A 20,125-nucleotide genomic window follows, 5' to 3' on the forward strand; every position below is an offset into this window, starting at 1 on the left:
GGTTCCCGTGAGCCCAGCCCGGAGCCTCGTCGGAAGGGCCTGCGTCCTTTGGGGCCCTTTTTAAGGGAAAGGGCCGGGGGCAGCATTTCTTCAGAGACTTGAATACATTCTCCCTGGGGGATGGGGGGTGGACCGACCAGATGGCACCCCTGTCCCCCACACACACACCCTGGTGCTAGGGGAGCAAGGACGGCATCTGTGTCTTTTGTCCCTTGTCTGCCGAGGCCGGAGGAAAAGCTGCCCATCGCCTGGTGACAGTCGTGGGCCCCGAAGACTAATGACAGGTTGGACAGCGGCCCCATTGTAGCTGGGGCATGGGGGGGGGGCGGCAGGGACCAGCAGATCTGGGCTCAGAGGCGTGGAGGGGGCTCACCCACCCAGAGGAGCAGGGAGGATCCTCCCGCAACTGCTCTGCCTCTTGGCCTCTCACCTGCACGGCCCAGCGGTGAGGGCCCCGGGCTGGCCAGGCCTCAGCCCGCACGCACGCTCCACGGATGAGCGCTGTTCTCGCTCGGTGGCCTGGCTGTCCGTGGGCCAGGCTGGAACCCCGCGCCGGCGCCGGCCTGACCACCATTGACTCTGGGCCCGATGCCCAGGGCCCCGCAGTCTGCATCGCGGGGAATTTCATTTAATCAAACTCCGTCACCAGCTGGCGGTGGGGCCGCCTCCCTCCTCATGTGACAGGGGTGGAAACTGAGGCAGAGAAGGGAATGATGGGTCAGAAGGTTTCCACGGCAAAAGTCACCCTCGCAGACTTGCTCATGGGAAAAGAACACGGTTTTTGAGGGCTGCCCCCTTTCTCCCTCCGACCCCGTGGGTGGGGCTCCGTGGTCGATCCGTAGTCCCAGGCACCAAGAGCTCATGGGCTGATTCCCTGTCAAGGGCACATGCCCAGGTTGCGGGCTCCATCCCCAGTGGGGGGCAGCTAATCCATGATTCTCGTCATTAAGGTTTGTATTTCTCTTCCTAAATCAATTTCTAAAAAGTGGGAGAACAAAGCTGTCCAGTGGGCCGCCCCCTCTGCCTGGAGGAGCTGACAGGGACCCCCCGCCCCCGTCCCCACGGCCATGGTCACCTCTGTGGACCCCGTGGCTGGGTGCCTGGCACCTCCCCCGACAGCGGGTCTCGGGTCTGCGTCCATGCGGTTTGCCAGGGTCCGTTTTCTCACCGGGAGCCCAGGGCCAGCCCAGTGGACTGGGATAAGCAACGCCTGGGCGGGGCGGGGCGGGGCGGGTGGAGGGGGCGCCCGGGAGCCCTTGGTCTGCAGCTGGGCCTTGGCCCCACTTGCAGTTCCCTTCCCTGCACCAGGCCCAGGGCTAGGCAGAAGGGGAAGTGGAGGGAGGTGGAGAGTGGGCTGCAGGGGCCGCTGCGGAGAGAGAGGAAGTGGGTGTTGGGAGGGGCTGGCTCCCCCTCCCCAGGAGGAAAGTAAGGGGATACCCGGAGCTGCTGCTTTTCCTGAGAGAACACTCCAGCCCCCCAGCAGTCTTGGACGGGGATGGGGGGGTGTTGGGGGGAGGATGATACTGTTTCCTTCCTGGGACAGTGGCTGTGGGGGTTCTGCCTCAGGGACCCAGGGAGGGGGCAGGGGCGGCCCACGGTCTCCCAGCGCCAAGCTCTGCCTGTTCTAGACCATTCTGTGCATCACACACACACACACACACACACACACACACACAGCTTGAGCTGTAAAACAAAGGCATGTCCGTCGTCATCTTAATCCACTGAGAGCGAAGCCCTCACCACATCTGGGTGCCTGCTGCCCCGGCCGCCGAGTGAGTCCGCGCCACAGCGTGGCGGCCGGAGCGCCCGGGAAGGGCCCACTTGGCGCAGTCTTGTCTTGGGAAGGCGGCCAGCGGTCCGGCCAGGCCAGGCCCCCTCCCCCCCACCTCAGGGCGGCCGCTCCTCAGGCGGAGATTACCATATGAATGCGCCTCCTTCCCAGCGGCTGGAGGGACCTGGGAGGGACCGGCTCCCACCCACTCGGGCTGCAGGGTCTGTGCTGACCGAGGGCCGCGGACGAGACTGGGAGTTTTCCACCCACAGTAGGTCGCCCCAGGGAGCCGGGGGGGGGGTGCCAGGGCGGCTTGGGGTGTTTCTGTGGGGAGGGGAGGGCACTCCGGGTCCCAGCAAATGGAGGGGGACCTTGTGGCGCGACTCCCAAGTGTAACTTTCCTGGAAGGCCACATGGTGACTGCAGCCATTTTGGTCTGGTTTCAAAAGTTGCAGCTAATTAGGCAGGAACTGTGTAGGCTTTTTTTTTTTTTTAAAAAAAAGATTTTAGATGGAGGGGAAGAGAGACAGACAGACGTCGCTCTGTCATTCCACTTATCGATGTGTTCATCGGTTGATGCTTGTATGTGCCCTGCCCGGGATCGAACCCTCAACCTTGGCACCTGGAGCTGATGCTCTCACGAACTGAGCCACCCGGCCAGGGCGGGAAGTGGGGACCCGTAAGGAAGGAGGTGAAGGCGCGGAGACAGCGCGATGAGATAAAGCAGATGGGAGCCCTTAGTAAACGGTCAGCGGCTGTGCGCCGGCCACGCACTGATGCCTGGTCCCTGTGTCGCTAGGTCTTAGCCGAGCCCCTGGGAGCCAGGACCAGGTCCTGGACGTGCTGCAGCTCCTCCCCTGGCTGTGTCTTGGTTAATCAGTTCTCTTTGCCGGCTCCCGAGTCACGCCGAGTCCAGGCGGGTGGTATGTTGTGTCCAACTGCAAGTGAGGGGGCGCCAGGGAAAGCCTGACTCCCAGGTACCAGCCCTCAGTGAATTTCTCCCGGGGACACCTGGTCCCTCCGCGAAGGGGACCCACTCCTTGCTGTGGGTCGGGAGGGGGTGTGTGCAGCCTGGGGAGCAGCCTGGCTGAGGGGCAGAGGACGGGGTGGGCGGAGGCCTTCTCATCGAGCCTCCTGCCCAGCAGCCCTGCCTACCCCACCCTTCCCTCTGCTGTGCCCGTGGGAGAGCCCCAGCGCCCTGAGCCCCCGCCCCCAGCCGGGGTAGGTGGAGATGGGCCTGGGATGAGGGCGCCATCACAGGCTGGCCAGTCTCCGCCCACATCCCCTCCCTGGTGGGTGCCCCCAGCCCTCCGCTGGCCATTTCCTGAGCAGACTTTTCTGAATGGGCAGGAGCTGTCCCGGGAAGTCCCTCCATCCTTCCTCCTCCCTGCTCTGAGGCTCCAGGAGGAGGATGGAAACCGGAAATTGTTACTATCTCGTTCACAGGCGGCCACGCACTGAACCGGGCAGCCCGTGGGAAAGGATGCAGCCAGCGCTGCACGCGGGGACCTCGCGGGGGCCGGGCGCCACCTGGGTTAGCGGGGCAGCGGGGAGCAGTGGCCGCCCCCGGATGCTCTGGGAAGAGAGGAGGGTGGAGGAAAGGGCAGGGAGCTCACCATTCATTCATTCATTCAGCCAACGGCACCTTCCGGGTGCTTTGCTGTGTCAGGGTTTGGGAGCGTGAATGAGAGACCCCAGCTCCCACTTGGGGGACGGACCCCGCAGGTACGAGCTGTAATCAGGGCCGTTTGGGACAAGCATCGAGGGCCTGCTTCAGGGTAGCACCTGGGAGGACTGGGCAGCTCCCGGGACAGCAGGGAGAGAGCTTCCAGGCCGGAGACCTGTGAGGAGCCCCGTTTGAAGCTTTTAGGAGGCGGGGGACAGACGGACAGGTACTGGCCTGGAGCCTGGGTGGCCTTCGCTTCATTAACAAACACTCAGCAGGACTGCCCGGCGCTGTTCTGTGTGCTCTGCCTCCCCCGCTCGGCCTCAGCCCCGCTATCACCCCCTTGTCCATAAGGGAGTGGAGGCGCAGAGAGGGGAAGGTACTTGCTCCGGGGTCACACAGCGAGGGGAAGGGGACGGGACCCGCTGGGATTCTGGGGCCTCGGGACTCTGTTATCGCAGCCGCAGTGGGAGCCGCTTGGGGTCTCAGGCGGGCAATGAGGAGGGTGATTCCCATTTTGTCAGCCCATCCTGGTGCCTCGAGGAGGATGGAGTGAGGGCTGGGCAGGTCCTGGCGGTGGCCTGGCTGTGTGGCCGCGGAGGCGGGAGGCAGGGTGATGCCTGCAGATATGCTGGGTTAGAGTGGCTAGGGCTTGGGGTGGGTGGTTGGATTTGGGGTGCTGGAAAGGGAGGGGGCAAGGCTGGGCCTTGGGTTTCTAGCTGGCAGAACTGGGTCGTGGGTGTGGTGGGAGGGCCGGTGGGGGGTCCAGAGCTCAGATTGGGGCGTGTTCCGACTGAGACATCCAGACCTCACTAGGCAGGGACCTGATACCCAGGACTGGGCAGAGGACCTGGCACAGCGGGGCGTCTTGACTGAGCCAGGGTGGACTCCTCGGGACTGTCCACCTGGCACTGGTGTCCAGTCCTGGATGGAGCTTGGCATTCTGGCCCAGGGGAGGGGCGCAGTTCCTGGGGGAGCGTCAGCCAGAGCGCAGGGCAGAGGCTGCCCCGAAGCGGAGAGAAGACGGCGTTCCGGGCATGCAGGGTCTGAGCCTGGTGTGAGGGGCCTGGCAGGTCCCCAGACCCCCTGCCCTCCTGAGGGGGGAGCACCGCTGGTGGGGAGAGGAGATGACCGAGCCGTCCCCCCCCACCCCCCGCCCTTCCCCCGCCTCGTCAGGCCAGAGGTGGAGCGGCCAGTGGGTGCATGACACCCATTGGCTGCATGTGGTGCTGACCGCTCCCCATCCCTCAACTGAGATAGGAGGTGCCCTCTGCTCCTGCCCCCCCCCCCCGCCTTTCTGGGAGTGGGGAGCCAGCCTTAGGCAGCGTCCCTGCCTGAGATCTGAACAGAGAAGGAAATCGCTCTATATTCTTGGCTTAAAGCTCCTTTCTGCTCAGCTCCCCGGGACCAGTCTCCTTGGTCATTTCAGATGACTTCATCAGTCGGGGGAGGCAGAGCCCGTGTGCCCAGCCTCGGACAGCTCTGGTGAGCATCTGCTGACAGCCCTGCTGATAGGAGAGGGGCCGGGGCCGGGCCGGAGGCTGCCCCCCCTCAGGGGGACATCCCCGATAAGAGGAACTTCCACCCAGTGACAAATGGCCAGCGTCCACCCATCGGCGGGGGAGGACCTTTTCTTTCTCTTTTTAACTTTGCAAGCATTTGCCAAGAACTAACGGAATCTCTGTGGTTGGCGGGCCACTCGGACTCCGTGGGCGGCCTGGCTGGGCCGGGGCTGGGTTCTGGGTTGGCTCTGGGTGAGGGGCCTGTCTTGCTGGAAGCTTCCCTGGGCTGGGAGAAGCCTCGAGCGTGGTCCCCGATCCTGCGAGGGGAGTGGGCCGTGGGACACGAAATACGAAGTCAGTCCGGAGCCAGGCGGCGGCGGTCCCTCCCTGGCCTTCTCCCCACGCGAATTCTGCGCAGCGTGTTGAGCAGCGAGTGAGGACCTGGCAGGTTGGAGCCTGCTCTGCCCAGAGATTGATGTCTCCATGGGCCCTGAGCCCAGGATCTCGGCTGCGAATGAAGGAGCAGAGGGGGCGGGGAGGGCTGGCCCGGCTCCAAACCTGACTCTCCCGACGGGCCATTGAGACCGTGTTGGCAGCAATGAAGACCTTCTTGAAATTCCTGCCCGGACAATGGCGGAGAGGCTCGCTTTAAGGGTTTGGTGAGAGAAAGGCTGAGGGGGAGGGGGGCGGGCAGTCAAAGGGGGGCCTCCGACTTCGGGGCGCCTCGCCCCCTGAATGAATGAAGGCGTGGGGGGGAGGGATGGAGCTGGTCCTGCCCTGTCCCCTCCCAGGTCCTGCAGAGGGCACGGGTCGTGGGAGATGGATTCATTCCACCCACACGGAGACCATGCGACTGCGGTTTGGGGTCGGGTTTCCTCTCGGAAAGGGCAGGAGGAGGGGGAGAGGGGCGCAGCCTTTGAGGGGCAGAGGCTGCCTGTGTGCCGGTCTCTGAGAGCTGCAGGCCGAGGCCCAGGGCTCAGATTTCTGGCAGCCCGTTCCTGACCAGGCTGTGATGAGATGTTTCCTGCCCCAGACAAAGTGTGAAGTGTAATTCGATTTGGAATTACTTATCGAATTAAACGAGCCCTGTGCGCCTTTAAAATTCAGCCCTTGATCCCACTGCACCATTTGCAAAATTTGGCCGTTTATACTCAATGTTTGCATCTTTAGAAGGAACAGGAAGTTCCCCGGTGACATTTACGAGGCGTTTGTAGAGGCTCGGGTGGGTTCATGGGGACACCGGAAAGGAGCCTCTGTTCAAAGCCCTGCCGCCGGTCTCTGCTGCCCACTCCCCCGCCCCCCGGCAGCCCCGCCCACCTTCCGTGGCTCCGCCCACCGCCGCAGCCTCGCCCACCCACCAGTGCCGCGCGGCCCCGCCCACTGCTGCAGCTCCGCCCACCGCCGCAGCTCCGCCCCCAGCGGCCCCGCCCACCCCCAGCAGCAGGACTCAGCCCTTGTGCTCAGGGACGCCAACTGTTCACAGCCTCCGCTCTTTCCTTCTCTTCCCCTCGGCTTCTCTGATGAATTTTCCACATTTGATCATTTTAAACTTTTCCTCACCTTCTCTGGCCGCAGAGCCCTGAACTTCTTTGTATGCTGTTGATAAAAGTTCAGTGAAGAGACAACGCAAATAAGCTCTAAGTCCCGTCAGACTAAGTTATTTTTTTTCCATTGAGATCTACGGACCTAGGGGTTCTTAGATGGCCACCCCCCTCCCCCCAAATTGTCCAAATTTATTGGTGGGTGTCTCCCTTGATGGATATTGTTTTGAGGGAGGGAGTCCTTTGACAGCTTTTAAAAAAGGTTTGTGACACCCACACGGGAGTCTTGGATTGTTTACCGACTAAGTTCCTTACAGAATGGGTGCTACCGTGACTCTGGGAGTGCTGGGTAATGAGTATTTGAGTCAATGGACTTCACATTCCTCTGTGCTACCGCTGTTTTCATTCACACTCATCTCAAACCTGTAGTGTCTTCTCTCTTCTTACTTTGTGGTAGGCCCTCAAGGAATATTTGTGTAATGAATCGATCTTGTGGTCCTGGTCCACTAGGACCCCAGGATCTTTTTCTATCACTATTATGTATAGCCATTTCTTTTTTTCTTTTTTTTTTTAAATATATTTTATTGATTTTTTTACAGAGAGGAAGGGAGAGAGATAGAGAGCTAGAAACATCGATGAGAGAGAAACATCGATCAGCTGCCTCCTGCACATCCCCTACTGGGGATGTGTCCGCAACCCAGGTACATGCCCTTGACCGGAATCGAACCTGGGACCTTTCAGTCCGCAAGCCGACGCTCTATCCACTGAGCCAAACCGGTTTCGGCAGCCATTTCTTTAACATCTTTTTCCAGGGCAATTCCCTCTCAACTCTATGCCCATTTGGTTTCCAGCTCCAATGCCTTCCACTCTCTTTCCTTCACCTGCACATGCAGAGTTGGTGAGCACCAGCTTCTCCCTCCACCAGCCACTGATACCAGAAGTGGGGTGTCATCTTTGAGACCCCGGTGATGTTGTTAGCGCAACCGGGCAGCCTCCTGGAGGTGGTGTTAGGATGCGGAGGGGCATGTGGATCATCTGTTACGCTTGAGTCTGCCCAGGAGCTTTGGCCAGGGCAGTGGGTGTGGCAGGATCTGCCCACATCAGCACCAGTGTCCTGGGAGAACTGCAGCCGACCCTGAGAGGGCCCTGGAATCCGGGACCCCGCGCTGAGGTGGGGAAGAGCTGCAGCCAGGCTTGGTCTCAGCTGCCTTTCCTCAGAGGTCATGGAGTGTAAAATGTGAATGTCCCTTCACAGGCCTGCAGTTCCTATCCCGCTGGCTGGGCCGCATCTCCTGAGAGCACCTGAGAGGAGGGGCCCTGGAGCCAGCCCTGCACCCGCGTCCAGTGCCTCCTGGTCTTGGCGGTGGGGCCCTGCGCTTCCTTCGGCCTTTTCTCTGGTGCTGCAGGGCCTGCCTGGCTGCCCATCCCTGGCTTAGAGCCGAGTCCGGCAGAGCCGTGTCCGATGTTTGCAGGGATGGGCTTTCAGGGATGTTTCTGCGGTCAGACGGGCAGGGCCAGGGCAGGCAGAGAGGGTGACCTGGTGTGGGCTTCCGAGCCCGGCCCTGCGCCGAGCCCTCCCCACGGCTGCCCGGGGCTGCGTGATGAAGTGTGAGCTCCCCGAGAGGCGTCCCCCCATAGCTGGCTCCTTCCTGGGGCTGCATCCCACAGCCCCAGGCCCAGCGGTCCACAGGCGGCGATCGATCCCGTCACCCTTGGCAGCCCGGGCGGGGAGAATGGGTCCCTCGTGCAGACGCCCTCAGATGGTGCTGGCTGGGCTGCGAATGACAGCCCCGCGGAGGCACCCAGAACAGCAAGGTCACCCCGTCCTTTCCCGCCCGGCTTCCCGCCTCACTCTGGAAACCCCTCCCTCACCCCGAATCCTGAGAAAAGGCCCCGCAGATGCCTGTGGTGAGGAGGGGGCAGGTCCCCAAGACAGGCAGAGCTAGAGCAGCCCCAGCCGGACCAGCTGCCCCCAGCCTGCAGGTGGCGAGGGCTCCCCTGCCAGGAGAGGCGAATGGGCTAGGGCTCAGAATGGGAGCTGCGGAGAGAAACTGGCTGGTCTGGCGGCCCCAGAACCGCCTGTGGGCACTGAAGGGTCTGTTCCCTTGGGCACTGCCTGGCCGCCCTGGGCACCGGTCTGCAGCCCTGAGTGTGGCATCGGGGCCTCCGCTGTGCCCGCGGCTCACGACACTCGGGCATTGAGGGCTCCTTTCGGTCCACGTCACCCGGGAGGGGGTGGCTGACCCGGGGAGCAGGCGTGAGGCTCCCACGGGGGCCCGGCCCCCAGGCACAGTTTATGCCCTCTCCAGGTCCCCTTCCCCAGGGCTTTCCCACGCTGGATTCATAGCGGCCAGGAGCAGTGAGAAGAGGCAGGAGATGCTGTGTGAGCTTGGATCAGTGACTTAACTTCTCTGAGCACGAGTGTCCCCTGAGAAAAAGTGGGGCTGCTTCTTGCTCTGTTTATTGATGAGGGTGCAGTGATCTCGGACGTGAATGTGAAACCTCTTATTTCTCTGTTAAGAACTTCCCTTTCCTATTAATAACGTTTGATGAAATGTGGGTGTGACCAACAACAGTCAGGTGGCAGGGCCTTGGGAAAGAGGGGGCCCCAGTCCCAGGCAGGGGTCACAGGGGGCGGGGGGTGGGAACACAGGTCTGGTGGGGGCTGCAGGCCAGCTGGGGAGGCAGAGCCCTCGCCCCTTCCCATCACCACCCCTCCCCCCGGGGAGACTCTCAGGGCCCCATCATCCCACGCGTCTTGACCAAGTGCCCCCTCACCACAGGGCTCTGGGGGTCGCCGCCCCCCGGAGCTCACAGTCTGTAGAGGGGACCCCGACAGATACTAATCAGATGTCACAGAAGCGAGTATGAAATGACAGGGTTACACTCAAAGAAGGCCTCGTGCCGGCCTGACCCATTCCAGGGGCGTTTCAGGAAAAACCACTCTGGGGGCCTCGGTTGCCCGTTTGCGAAAGGAGTTGCAGTCGGACTGGAATTGGGTGCGTCGCCGCGTCGGCCTGTAGCGACGTACATGTTCATGGAACGAGGTAAACATTCCCGGGCCGTTCCCGGATCAGGAGTCACCTGTGGTGACAGTTGTCGGTTTCTCAAAACATTGAAGGTGCTGCGGCCGTGTGACCGGCCGGCCACTCTGGGCTCACTCCCCGCGAGAGCGGCTTCGAGGCGGCGTGGCAGCCCACGTCGTCGGCGGGTGGACGGACAGAGCGCTGAGCCACCCGCCCGTCACTCGGCTGAGCCAGGAAGGACACCCGGGTTCTGCTTGTGGAAGGCACCTAGCTCTCAGATTCACGGGGCCGGAAAGTAGGAGGGAGGTTGCCATGGGGGGGCGGGGTGTGTGTGCAATGGGGACAGGGTCTGTTTGGGAAGATGAAGAAGCTCAGGAGGTGGCGGTGGAGACGGCTGCACCACAGTGTGAATGTGCCCAAGGCCACTGGGCAGTGCGCGTAACCGCGGTTAAGGGGGTACGTGTTACTGTTAAGTGTCGTTTAACACAACTTTTTTTTAAAGCCCCATGTGGCCACCATGTTGGACAGAGAGGCAGAGGGATTTTCATCGTAGAAGGAAAGGCCGCACAGCGGGTCCGGGCGGGTCTGCCTGCTGGGCTCCTCTTCTTCCCACGGGCCGGGGTCCGACCCCATGGCGGGCAGGGGAGGGGCAGGGGGAGGAGCTCTCCTGTCACTGTGCCCGCCGGCCATCAGGGTGGGCAGAATCGAGGGGCCTGCCAGGGGCTCCCCGAGGAGGCAGGCGTGGACCCCACCTGCGCAGAAGGCTGGCTGTATTCTCATTTCTCCAGCAGGGCCGGGGGGCGGGATGTGTGCTTGGGTTCAGGTTTCTGTCCTGGATGGCGGTGCCTTGGGCGGGCCAGCTGGATCCCCGCTTCTGGGGACATGCAGGGAAGCGAGGGTTCAGGCCCCCACCCCCCCAGTCCTGCAGGGAGGGGGAGGGGCGGAGGGACTTGGGGGGTGGGGTGGAGAATGGCTCCCAGACCCACAGACAGATGGAAGCAATTTCCAGTCACGTGGGCGGGGCGGGGCAGCCGCCCCATAAGACAGGGCCCCAAAGCCACACGCGGCCCAGATGCTGCTCTTGTCTTTGTTTATTTAAAGGTGCAGGGCCGGGGAGAGCTTTTCTGAAGAGGGAGCGGTGCCTGCCGGGCGGGGCGGCCAGGTGGTGGGGGAGGCCCCGGCGAGGGTTGGGCCTCAGCCTCACCCTGGGGCCCGGGTGGCCTTTCCGGGGCTGGGCTGGGGTGGGCAGCGGGGACCCCTGGGCCCCAGGCTTTTCATCTGCATGGTGTTACTTTCTCATCCCTCAGTCCCCTGACGTGGGGATTCTTGTGAAGCAGGGACGGGAGTGCCTGGCTCCTGAGATAAACCGCCCACGGCCGGTTTCTGGAATCCGTCAGCCAGTGGCCCCTGTCACCTTCCTGCCTCTGTGGCCCCGTGCAGCCCGGGTGCGGGGGAGGGCCCCGGCCCTGACCTCAGCTCCCCAGTGCCCCGTCACAGCGTGTGGGGCCGTGGGCATCCGCTGCGGGGGGGCCGCTGAGGGCGCACAGCGTGGGGGTAGGGTTGGTTATTGCATCAGGAAGTGGGAACGCAGTTTACGGAAAACTGGGCACTGGCCTGGCACCGGTCCTGGGCTCCTGGGGCTGGTGAGGAGTGGGTGGCCGGAGGGCAGGGCTGGGGGCAGCGGCCACAGGGGCAGTGGCTGGCTGAGGGGAAGTGGGGGGGGGGCACTGAGACACAGACCGTGGTGGGAACCGGAACTAGACGGTGTACCTCACGTCCCCATTGGGCACCTTCCGGGCACCCTCCCCCAGCCTCTGACCCGGGCAGGTGGCGGGGCAGCAGGGGAGGGGCTGTGGGAAGGAGGAGGTCTGACCGGCGGGCCGCAGAGCGGAGTTATTTTGAGAAGCTCAGCCCCACCTGCCCGCCTGGCCGCTGCCCCGGAAGCAGAACCTCCTCCTGGCCGCAGGCCAGGGGCACTCAGGGCTGGGCTCAGAGAGAAGGTGGCCGCTGGGGTCCGGTCCAGAGGCGGCAGGGGCAGGGGGACCGTGGCTCTACCTCCAAAGGGCACTCAGCCCGCCCGGGCTGTCGGGGGGCACCTGGGGGCTGAGCAGGACTCCCCAGGAGTGGCAGGGGGATGGTGGTCCCTCCCTCCATGTTCATGAGGCCGCCCGCTCCTGGCCGGTGGAGGGGATGGAGCCCAGCTGGGCTCTGCCTGCCCTCTCCTTCCTCCGGTTCCGGTTCCGTTCCTCCGGGGTGAGCCCAGGTGGTGAGCAGGTGGGCGGGGCCGGCGGGCGGAGAGGAGACGGGCGTGGAGACAGGTCTGAGGGCCCGGGTGGCGCCCTGCGGGCCCGGCCACCTGCGTGGCTGCCAACAGTGGGTGCCTTTTACGTGGCACCGTGGCGAGGGCTTCGGGGCCAGGTTTTCCTCGGAGGTCGCAGGGCAGGTGAGCCTCAGTCTCCCCGTCTGAGAAATGGAGCCGATGGTTGTTGCTGCCGGAGGATGTAGGGGCCTGGGGGCACCTGCGGGTGCCCGTCACCCCTAACGCCTCTGCCCTTCTTTCCGCAGCCACCGAGGCAGCTCCCGGCTGCGCTGGCGACATGGCTGACACCCCCAGGGACCCCGGGCTCAAGCCGGCGCCTGCGCCGCGGAACGAGAAGGCCCCCGTGGACTTTGGCTACGTGGGCATCGACTCCATCCTGGAGCAGATGCGCAGGAAGGCCATGAAGCAGGGCTTCGAGTTCAACATCATGGTGGTCGGTGAGTCCCGCCCGCAGGGCGCCGCTCAGCCCCGGCCGGCGGCTCCGGGGGCGGCTCTCACGCCAGCCTGCCCGGCCTCTCTCTGTAACGCGGGGCCACGGCCTGGCCTGGGGGATGGGGTGCGGGTGGCCCTGTAATGTGCACCCGTGTGCCAGCCTGAGGGTTCCAGCTCCTCAGAGCGGCCACTGCCCCCCATTGGAGCCCCCGGGAGGGCTGGCCAGGCGGGCTCTCGGGAAAGTGGGACTCTGACCCGCGGCCTCCCCGTCTAGCTTCTGCCGCAGCGTCCCCCGGCTCCCACTCGAACCCTGGCCTTCAGTCCCACGGGGCTGCCCTCCATGCCCAGCAGGCCCAGGCCTTTGGCACCAGGAAGAAGTGACCCAGCGACCTTTCGCCGAGGCTGGCGGTCAGGGCTGCATGCTGGGCCTGGCAGCCTTTCCCTAGATAACCCGGAGGCTGGGAGCCCGGCCCCCGGTTGGACCGGAGCCCAGCAGCATGGGCGGCCGGCCGTGGCTGGCCTGTGGCCGGTTCACAGACCTCCCTCCGTGGGGGAGGCGGGCCCTCTCTCTGGGGTCCTGGGTGGGGGCTCTGGGAGCTTTTCCTCTGACCCTCACGTGCTCTGCGTCCAGCCCTTCTCGGGAGGGAGCCATGGGACCCGCAGGGGGTGGTTGGACCCCTATGCTCAGAGGTGGGGGTCCAACCATGCGCTGGGGGAGCGTGACCGCTGCCTGGCTCCCCCTGACCCTCCACAGAGGGGTGCTGGGGGTGATGCCCAGACATTGCGGAGTCGCTGGTCTGTGAACCCCCTGACCGGATGCCGGCCGACGGCCCCTTCTCCCCCCAGGGCAGAGCGGCTTGGGGAAGTCGACCTTGATCAACACCCTCTTCAAATCCAAGATCAGCCGGAAGTCAGTGCAGCCGCCCAGCTCAGAGGAGCGCATCCCCAAGACCATCGAGATCAAGTCCATCACGCACGGTGAGGGACGGGGCCGGTCCTGCCTCCCGCCCCCCTGAAGCGGGGTGCGGGGTGCGGGGCCAGGACCCGGATCCTGCACTGGGGACCAGCGGCAGCTCCTCCATCTCGTTCACTCTGGGTTGGGGTGAGGGTCGGCTCTCGGGACCCCGTGGTCCAGTCAGGCCCAGCTCAGAGGTCCAGTTCCTACCAGAGACCCTGGGCGGGGCCTCCAGGGGAAGGCCAGGCCCCGCTGGGCATCCGCTGGTGCAGACTCCGTGTCGCTGGTGTAGCTGGGGTGTCATCGCAGGTCACCCTGGGGCGCCCCACGTGGGCCATGTTGGGCCGGGGCTGGCCAGGCGGGCGGCGAGAGGGGGGCACCAGGTGTGAGGTCCCGGCGCCCGCTGAGCTCAGCTCCGTGGTCCTCGCAGACATCGAGGAGAAGGGCGTCCGCATGAAGCTGACGGTCATCGACACGCCGGGCTTCGGGGACCACATCAACAACGAGAACTGGTGAGGGCGAGGGCGAGGGCAGGGCCTGCGGGGTGGGGCTCCTCCAGGCTGCTGCCAGCCCCGGGGGTCCCAGGTCTGCCCTTCCCCCCCACCCGCCCTGAGGTCACGTCTAAGCTGAGGCTGTGGTCCCTGCTCAGAGAGTCACGTGCGCCGGGGACCAGGCTGGGCCCTGGGAATGGGTGGCCTGCCGTGGGGACCGGGGCGCTGCCCTGAGCTGGGGCGGGAGGAGCCTGAGGCTGACCCCCCCCCTCCCCCCGCTTAGCTGGCAGCCCATCATGAAGTTCATCAACGACCAGTACGAGAAGTACCTGCAGGAGGAGGTGAACATCAACCGGAAGAAGCGCATCCCCGACACGCGCGTGCACTGCTGCCTGTACTTCATCCCGGCCACCGGCCACTCGTACGTGTGGCGCCCTGGGGCGGGGGCCAGGCCTGGGATGCCCCCCGAGCTCCATGCAGCCGGAGGCGGGTGACCCCCCCCTCACTCCCGTCCCGGGTCCACCAACCACACTCTCACCCACATGTTCCGTTCCAGCCTCAGGCCCCTGGACATCGAGTTCATGAAGCGCCTGAGCAAGGTGGTCAACATCGTGCCGGTCATCGCCAAGGCCGACACGCTGACCCTGGAGGAGAGGGTCTACTTCAAACAGCGGGTAGGGCTCCACTCCCCGCCCCCCACCCCCCCTCCCGGCAGCCACAGGTCTCCTGGCGGGCAGGTCTGCAGCCGCCCCCCCCCCCACTCCAGAGGCAAAAGAACTGGAAAATATCGAGGTCACCAGCCCCCAGACGTCATGGCAAAGGCAGATACTGGGGCAGGGCCCGCTTGCCACGGGGATGGTGCCCACATCTCTCTCCCCTGAACCCCCAGATCACCGCCGACCTGCTGTCCAATGGCATCGACGTGTACCCCCAGAAGGAGTTTGACGAGGACGCGGAGGACCGGCTGGTGAACGAGAAGTTCCGAGTGAGTGGTGGCCCCGGACGCTGTGCCCGCGGGGGGTGTGGGCGGGCTCCTGCCCATCCAGGTCTAAGGAAGACAGGGGCGGGGTGGCCTTGAGCCCCGAGAACACCCTCTCTGGCTGGTGGGGGTCGGAGCCCGAGTGTCCACAGTGGCCCCAGCTCAGGCGGCTCCTCCCAGGCCCACGTGTGACCACGCCCTGCCCTCCCCCAGGAGATGATCCCGTTCGCCGTGGTGGGCAGTGACCACGAGTACCAAGTGAACGGGAAGAGGATCCTCGGCAGGAAAACCAAATGGGGCACCATCGAAGGTAGCTGCCCGCTGGCGTGCGGGGCACCGGACAGATCAGCAAGGCAACGCCGCATCTGCCCCCCACCCCGCCCCCCACCCCCAGCTGCCAGCCAGGCCTGAGCTGGGCGCTCGGAACCTCGTCCCTTGCGTTGCCCCCCAGCCGGCCACCAGGAGGGGCTCACTGGGGAAACGGGGGGCAGTGGGGGGCAAGCAGCCATGAGCTGATAGAGCCGGGCCTCCTGGACCCCCCCCCCCAGACGGGGAGGGAAGGCCAGGCGTGCAGGGGTCACTGTACGGGGTCATCACTCAGCCCTACAGCGCCCGCCCTGTGGCCGTGGCTGCCCCTCCTCACAGAGGCCGACAGCCTGCCCGGCCCTGGAATGCACGGGGCCACCCGCCCTGGCAGCTGCCGGGAGAGCTGGGAGAAGGGTGCAGGGGCACGTGACCTTTCTGGGTGCCCACGCAGGTGCTGGCGGTGGGTGCAGGCTGGGTGTTTGCCACGTCTGCCCTGCAGGCTGCTTCGCCTTCAGCTCCTCCCTGGTCCAGGGGTCTTGACCCTGGAGGTGTCCTGAGGGCCGCTCACCTCCCTGTCCCTCTCAGGCAGACTTTGCCCTGGGCCTGCCCTGTCCTGGCCCCTCCTCTTTCATCTCCTCTCTTCCTGAGATCTTGCTGTTTAGGGACCTTTTTATGGAGGCGTGTTTGGGGGCTGGGGGGGGGGGACCTTTGAAATAAGACCAGGGCAGTGGGGACATGGGAGGGGCCGGGAGGGCGGCGCGGTGATTGACATCCTCTGCTGCCCCCTGGTGGCCGGCTCGGCCCTGCAGGCAGCTGGGGTGGAGAGCGAGGCTGGTTCCCTGCCGGGCTCCCATGTCCCTGTTCCAGCCGCTGTGCGTTGGTGGTGCCACCAGCTCGCGCTGAGGGTCCTCAGGAAGCAGCCCCGTCCGTGGGACTATGGGGTGGTGGTGAGGTGGCAGCGCCTGCACCCCACAGCTTCTGGGAGGACCCAGCTTAGAGCCGCCCGCTGTGCTCGCCCTGGGCCAGCGGGTGCGCCCCCCGTACTGTCCTTTGTCCCCTCCCCCCCCCATCCGGGCATTTACCCTTGAAAAGCGCCCACGTGTGGTCCAGAGGCAGGCGGGTGTGACGGCTCACAGGTAGCTCACTCCATCCTCACGTCCCGAGAGCTGGGCGGCGTCCTTATGCCCATTTTCCAGAGGCGGAAACTGAGGGTCAGAGAGGCTCTTTCTTGCTGTTTCCTAGCCTGGTTCCTGTGCCATCTCCTTGCTCTTCCAGAACCTTCTGGGGAGCAGGAGCCGAGCCAGGCCCGTCACCCGGTATCCGCAGCGCCAGGTGCCTGTGAGGTGCCAGTGCTCACCTGTGGAGCAGCGACTCCCTCTCCCCGCCCACCTGCCCCCACCTGCCCGGGGTTCCTCTGGGCACCCGAGCTGCTGGGGGCGGGGCGGGCAGGGCTGGGGGCGGGGCTTCGGGCGGCGCTAAAGCCCCTCTTCCCTCCTCAGTTGAGAACATCATGCACTGTGAGTTCGCTTACCTGCGGGACCTCCTCATCAGGTGAGACCTGGGGGCGGGGACCCAAATCGGGGTGTGGGTGGTGGGCGAGGGCGCTAATCCCCCGCCGGGCAGCCGAGCAGTGGGGTGGGGGTGGGGAGGGCGGCAGCGGGAGGCCAGGCCCAGGCGGTGGGGGGGGGCGCGGGGAGGGCGGAGCGTGGAAGGGTCTGCGCCCTGCGCCCGGCGGCCCTGCCACTGGCCTCTCCCCGCGCCAGGACGCACATGCAGAACATCAAGGACATCACCAGCAGCATCCACTTCGAGGCCTACCGCGTGAAGCGCCTGCACGAGAGCAACATGGCCAACGGCGTGGAGGACCAGGAGCCGGGGGCCCAGGAGATGTAGACGCCGCCCCTAGACCCAGCCCCCAGCCCCCCACCCCCTCTCCCAGCCCCAGCCCGCCCCTCGCCCCGTTCATTTTATGTCCTCCCCCCCATTCGGCATCGCTCTCCGCCCCTGCCCACGATGCCAGGACCGACACCGAGTGCCCCCGAGTATGATTGTTACTGGCCCACCCACGGGGGCCGGGCGTGGAGGCCGGCACTCTGGCTGCCCCTCAGGTCCGGGGACGCTGGACCCCAGGCCTCCTGCTCTTGCTCTTGGTCCCCCCACCCCCGTGCCCCCACTGTCTCAGCCCCGGGAGCCTGGGGTGTGCCCAGGAGGGGTGGCGCCCGCTGTGGGACCTGGAGCCCCTTGCTGCCTCCACCCCCTGACATGGCGTGGCCATAACTCAGACCACATAACTCAGAGAGCCCCTGACCCCTGTACCCCCGCAGGGAGACTAGTTAATTCCACGAGACGCAAGTTGCCAATTGCTTAGACGTGGCGAGCCCGTCGGCTGCCGCCTGCCCACCCACCTGCGAACCCGCCCTGGAGCAGGAAGTGCCTTTACCCAGCCGCCCCCTCGAGCCCACACTCCCGCGGTCCCCTCGGACGGGAGTGGAGACAGGTTGGAGAGGAAGGTGTGTCCTCGTTGCCCTGTGGTGCCCCTGTCGTCCCCACTGGCTGGGATTTGATTGAGGATTCAAAGGAGGAAAAGATGCACCCCCCGCCCCCCAAATTTTAGGAAGGTCAAGCAAGTGAGCCTGGTGGGGAGCTGAGTGAGGAAGTGATGGCCAGTGCCCAGGAAGGGGCCTCTGGACCATGGCTGGGCTGCTCAGTGGCCCAAGGGGCTTTGGTCCCTGCGCCCCCCGTCTGTGGGCCGAGCAAGTGTGCGGGTCTGTCTGTCTGGACACCCATTTGGCCCTGGTGCTCTGGTTAAATGAAGGCCCAGGCCACCCCAGGTGCCCGCTCAGCCCCCCTGGCCACGCCCTTGCTGGCTGGGAGGTGGGAGACCTTGACTCTGTGGCCTGAGTGTGCCTGGGGCCTGCACCCCAGGACCCCCAAGAGGGGCAGGCCAGGATTTCCCACGAGCACGGCCCAGGGACCCCCATGCTCCCGCAGCCCCTCTCCACAAGGGGACCAGCAGGGACCACGTTTGCGTGCGCAGCGGGCTTCCTCCTGCCTTGGGATGGGTGCGGGGCGCCTGCAGACCCCAGGGGAGCAGCAGGAGATGTGGGGTGCAGACAGACCCGGCGTTGGCTCCCCGGTCACCAGAGGAGGACCCCTCGGTGAAACAGTTTACTTACCGACTTGCCGTGTTTTTGCCAAAACCGCGATGTTGAAGGACATGTCCGCTTCCAGCGTCAGCGCGAGGTGGGGCACCTCCCGGGCGCCCGCCGCCGCCTCCGCCCCAGCCCGAAACCCTCCCTCACGGGGGTGCGTCCGCAGTGGCCTTTCGCTAGGTGCCTCCTGAGAATCCGCCTCTTTTTGTATAAATAACAAAGTGTTGGAAATGTATTTCCTGAAATAAATGTTCCAAATGCAAACCTGGGAGGCTCCGGGTGGGTCCTTCCCGGACGGCTGGGGTGCGGGGCGCGGGCCCGGAAGGGTGAGCAGGGTGAGCAGTGCGCGTGCGGGGAGCTCTTTGCTCCTTCGGGGCCTTGGAAGCGCTCGTTTGCGGGGATGACTGAGGAGCGAACAGCAGCCGGGCGGGGGGCCCAGCGGTTCAGGGTCCACCCGTGAGCCCGGAGGCCATGGTTCACTCGGTCAGGGCCTGCCCAGCCTGCAGGCTCAGTCCGTGTGGGGCAGCCGATCAATGATCCTCTCACCATTGATGTTTCTCTCTCCCTCTCTTCCTCTCTGAAATCACAAAAAATACATTTAAAAAAAAAAAGCGAACAGCAAACCTATTTAAGGTAAAGGAGCCTTTGCGAGGTCTCCGTGGGGAGGAGCTGGGGGTGTTCGCCCTCGGAAAGAAGATCTTGAAATTTGACGCCCAGGAACTGGCCGGCGTTTGCAGTGACTTGGTGCCCATGTCGTGTTCTGGGAGAACTGGGCTCCCGGAGATGGGGCCAGGGGCCGCCCCACTGCCTTTCTCTGCACCTGCGCTGGGCACACCTGGTCCTGTGCCTGGGGCTCCCCGCTGGGCTGCAGGGTCCAAACAGCAAGAGAAATAGAAGCACAGGCTCCGCGCCCCATTCCCTCCACTGGTCCCTCGGCCAGCCCACGCCTGTCTCCCTTCCCTCTGCCAGGCTTGTTTGTTAGCAGTCAGGCTGGTTTCAGGGGACACCAGGCCTCCGGCCCTGGGCTGCCCTCCTGGGGTCGGGAGCCTTGTCCAGCTGCCCAGCAGCGACTCCCTCGGGGCCTCAGAGAAACTGCCGTGGAACAGAGCCCCTCGGAAAAGGAGTCTTCCCTCTTGGCTGGAGAAGACGCTGTAATGACTGAGGATCAAGACTATAAATAATTACAGCTGCCCAGCACGCGGGCCTCAACCATCTGGATTCAAAAACTAAATACTGGAGAGTTGTCGTGCGAGGGAGCTGCTGCACATTGCCTCCCCCCTCCCCCCAGCCTCTCCATCTCCCCCCCTCCCCCCAGCCTCCCCCCTGCTCCCCCCCCAGCCTCTCCACCTCCCCATAAGTAGCTTCATCAGAGTCTGTCCCAGGAAGTGCACATGTGAGACTCCGATACACATGCATCACCCCAAGGCACACGATGTGGGGGTGCACAGGGCCCTCACAGCCATGGGCGGGCCTTGGGTTTGGGGACGGGCCCTGGGGGAGGAGGGCAGAGGATGCCAACATTGCAACTGTACCGAGACAGGCCGTGAGCTGTGCCCTCTGCTGCCACGCTGGCAGGATCACAGCCAGTGTTGTGACACCCAGCATTGCAAAACCCAGTAATGAAAAGCACAGCTGCCCTTCCAACACGTCAGCATGGCCAGAGGAGAGCCCGGGACCGTCTGCAAACTCTGCTTACGCTCCGCTCGGCGAGTCAGCCCTGAGGAGGCACGAGGAGGGCAGAGGAACTCAGCTCCAGGCTCCCTGAGTCTTCCCCTCTGACCTTGATTTTCCTAAAGGCTGAGGCTCTGGGAGGTGCATGCTTCCCCCCTCCCACCACCTCGCCCTTAGTGTTTTGCAGGTCCGTGGACCAGGTTCATTTGCAAAGATCATCAAAGGGCAGTGAGTCCTGGTCCTTCCACTTACCAGGTGGGTGACTGGGTGATGTGTGTAGTTCCCTGCCTCAGTTTCTCCATATGTAAAGTGA

At 64.6% G+C, this 20,125-nt stretch overlaps 1 protein-coding gene across 2 annotated transcripts in view; it reads left to right on the forward strand.

The window, feature by feature from the left end:
* The window catches only part of SEPTIN9 (septin 9), a 57,128-nt gene extending 38,400 nt beyond the window's left edge, over window positions 1-18,728 (forward strand). For both annotated transcript variants that reach the window (XM_081109740.1, XM_081109741.1), the window contains 9 exons: window positions 12,072-12,263; window positions 13,105-13,236; window positions 13,644-13,725; window positions 13,988-14,125; window positions 14,261-14,378; window positions 14,594-14,689; window positions 14,897-14,993; window positions 16,489-16,540; window positions 16,753-18,728. In XM_081109740.1, the coding sequence (XP_080965866.1) occupies window positions 12,072-12,263; window positions 13,105-13,236; window positions 13,644-13,725; window positions 13,988-14,125; window positions 14,261-14,378; window positions 14,594-14,689; window positions 14,897-14,993; window positions 16,489-16,540; window positions 16,753-16,882 (1,037 nt within the window). In that variant the 3' untranslated portion in view covers window positions 16,883-18,728. The remainder of the gene's footprint in view (window positions 1-12,071; window positions 12,264-13,104; window positions 13,237-13,643; window positions 13,726-13,987; window positions 14,126-14,260; window positions 14,379-14,593; window positions 14,690-14,896; window positions 14,994-16,488; window positions 16,541-16,752) is intronic.
* Window positions 18,729-20,125: the final 1,397 nt, after the last annotated feature.

The sequence above is a fragment of the Myotis nattereri genome, assembly GCF_964212035.1.
Source record: "Myotis nattereri genome assembly, chromosome: 16".
Classification (NCBI taxonomy): Eukaryota; Metazoa; Chordata; class Mammalia; order Chiroptera; family Vespertilionidae; genus Myotis; species Myotis nattereri.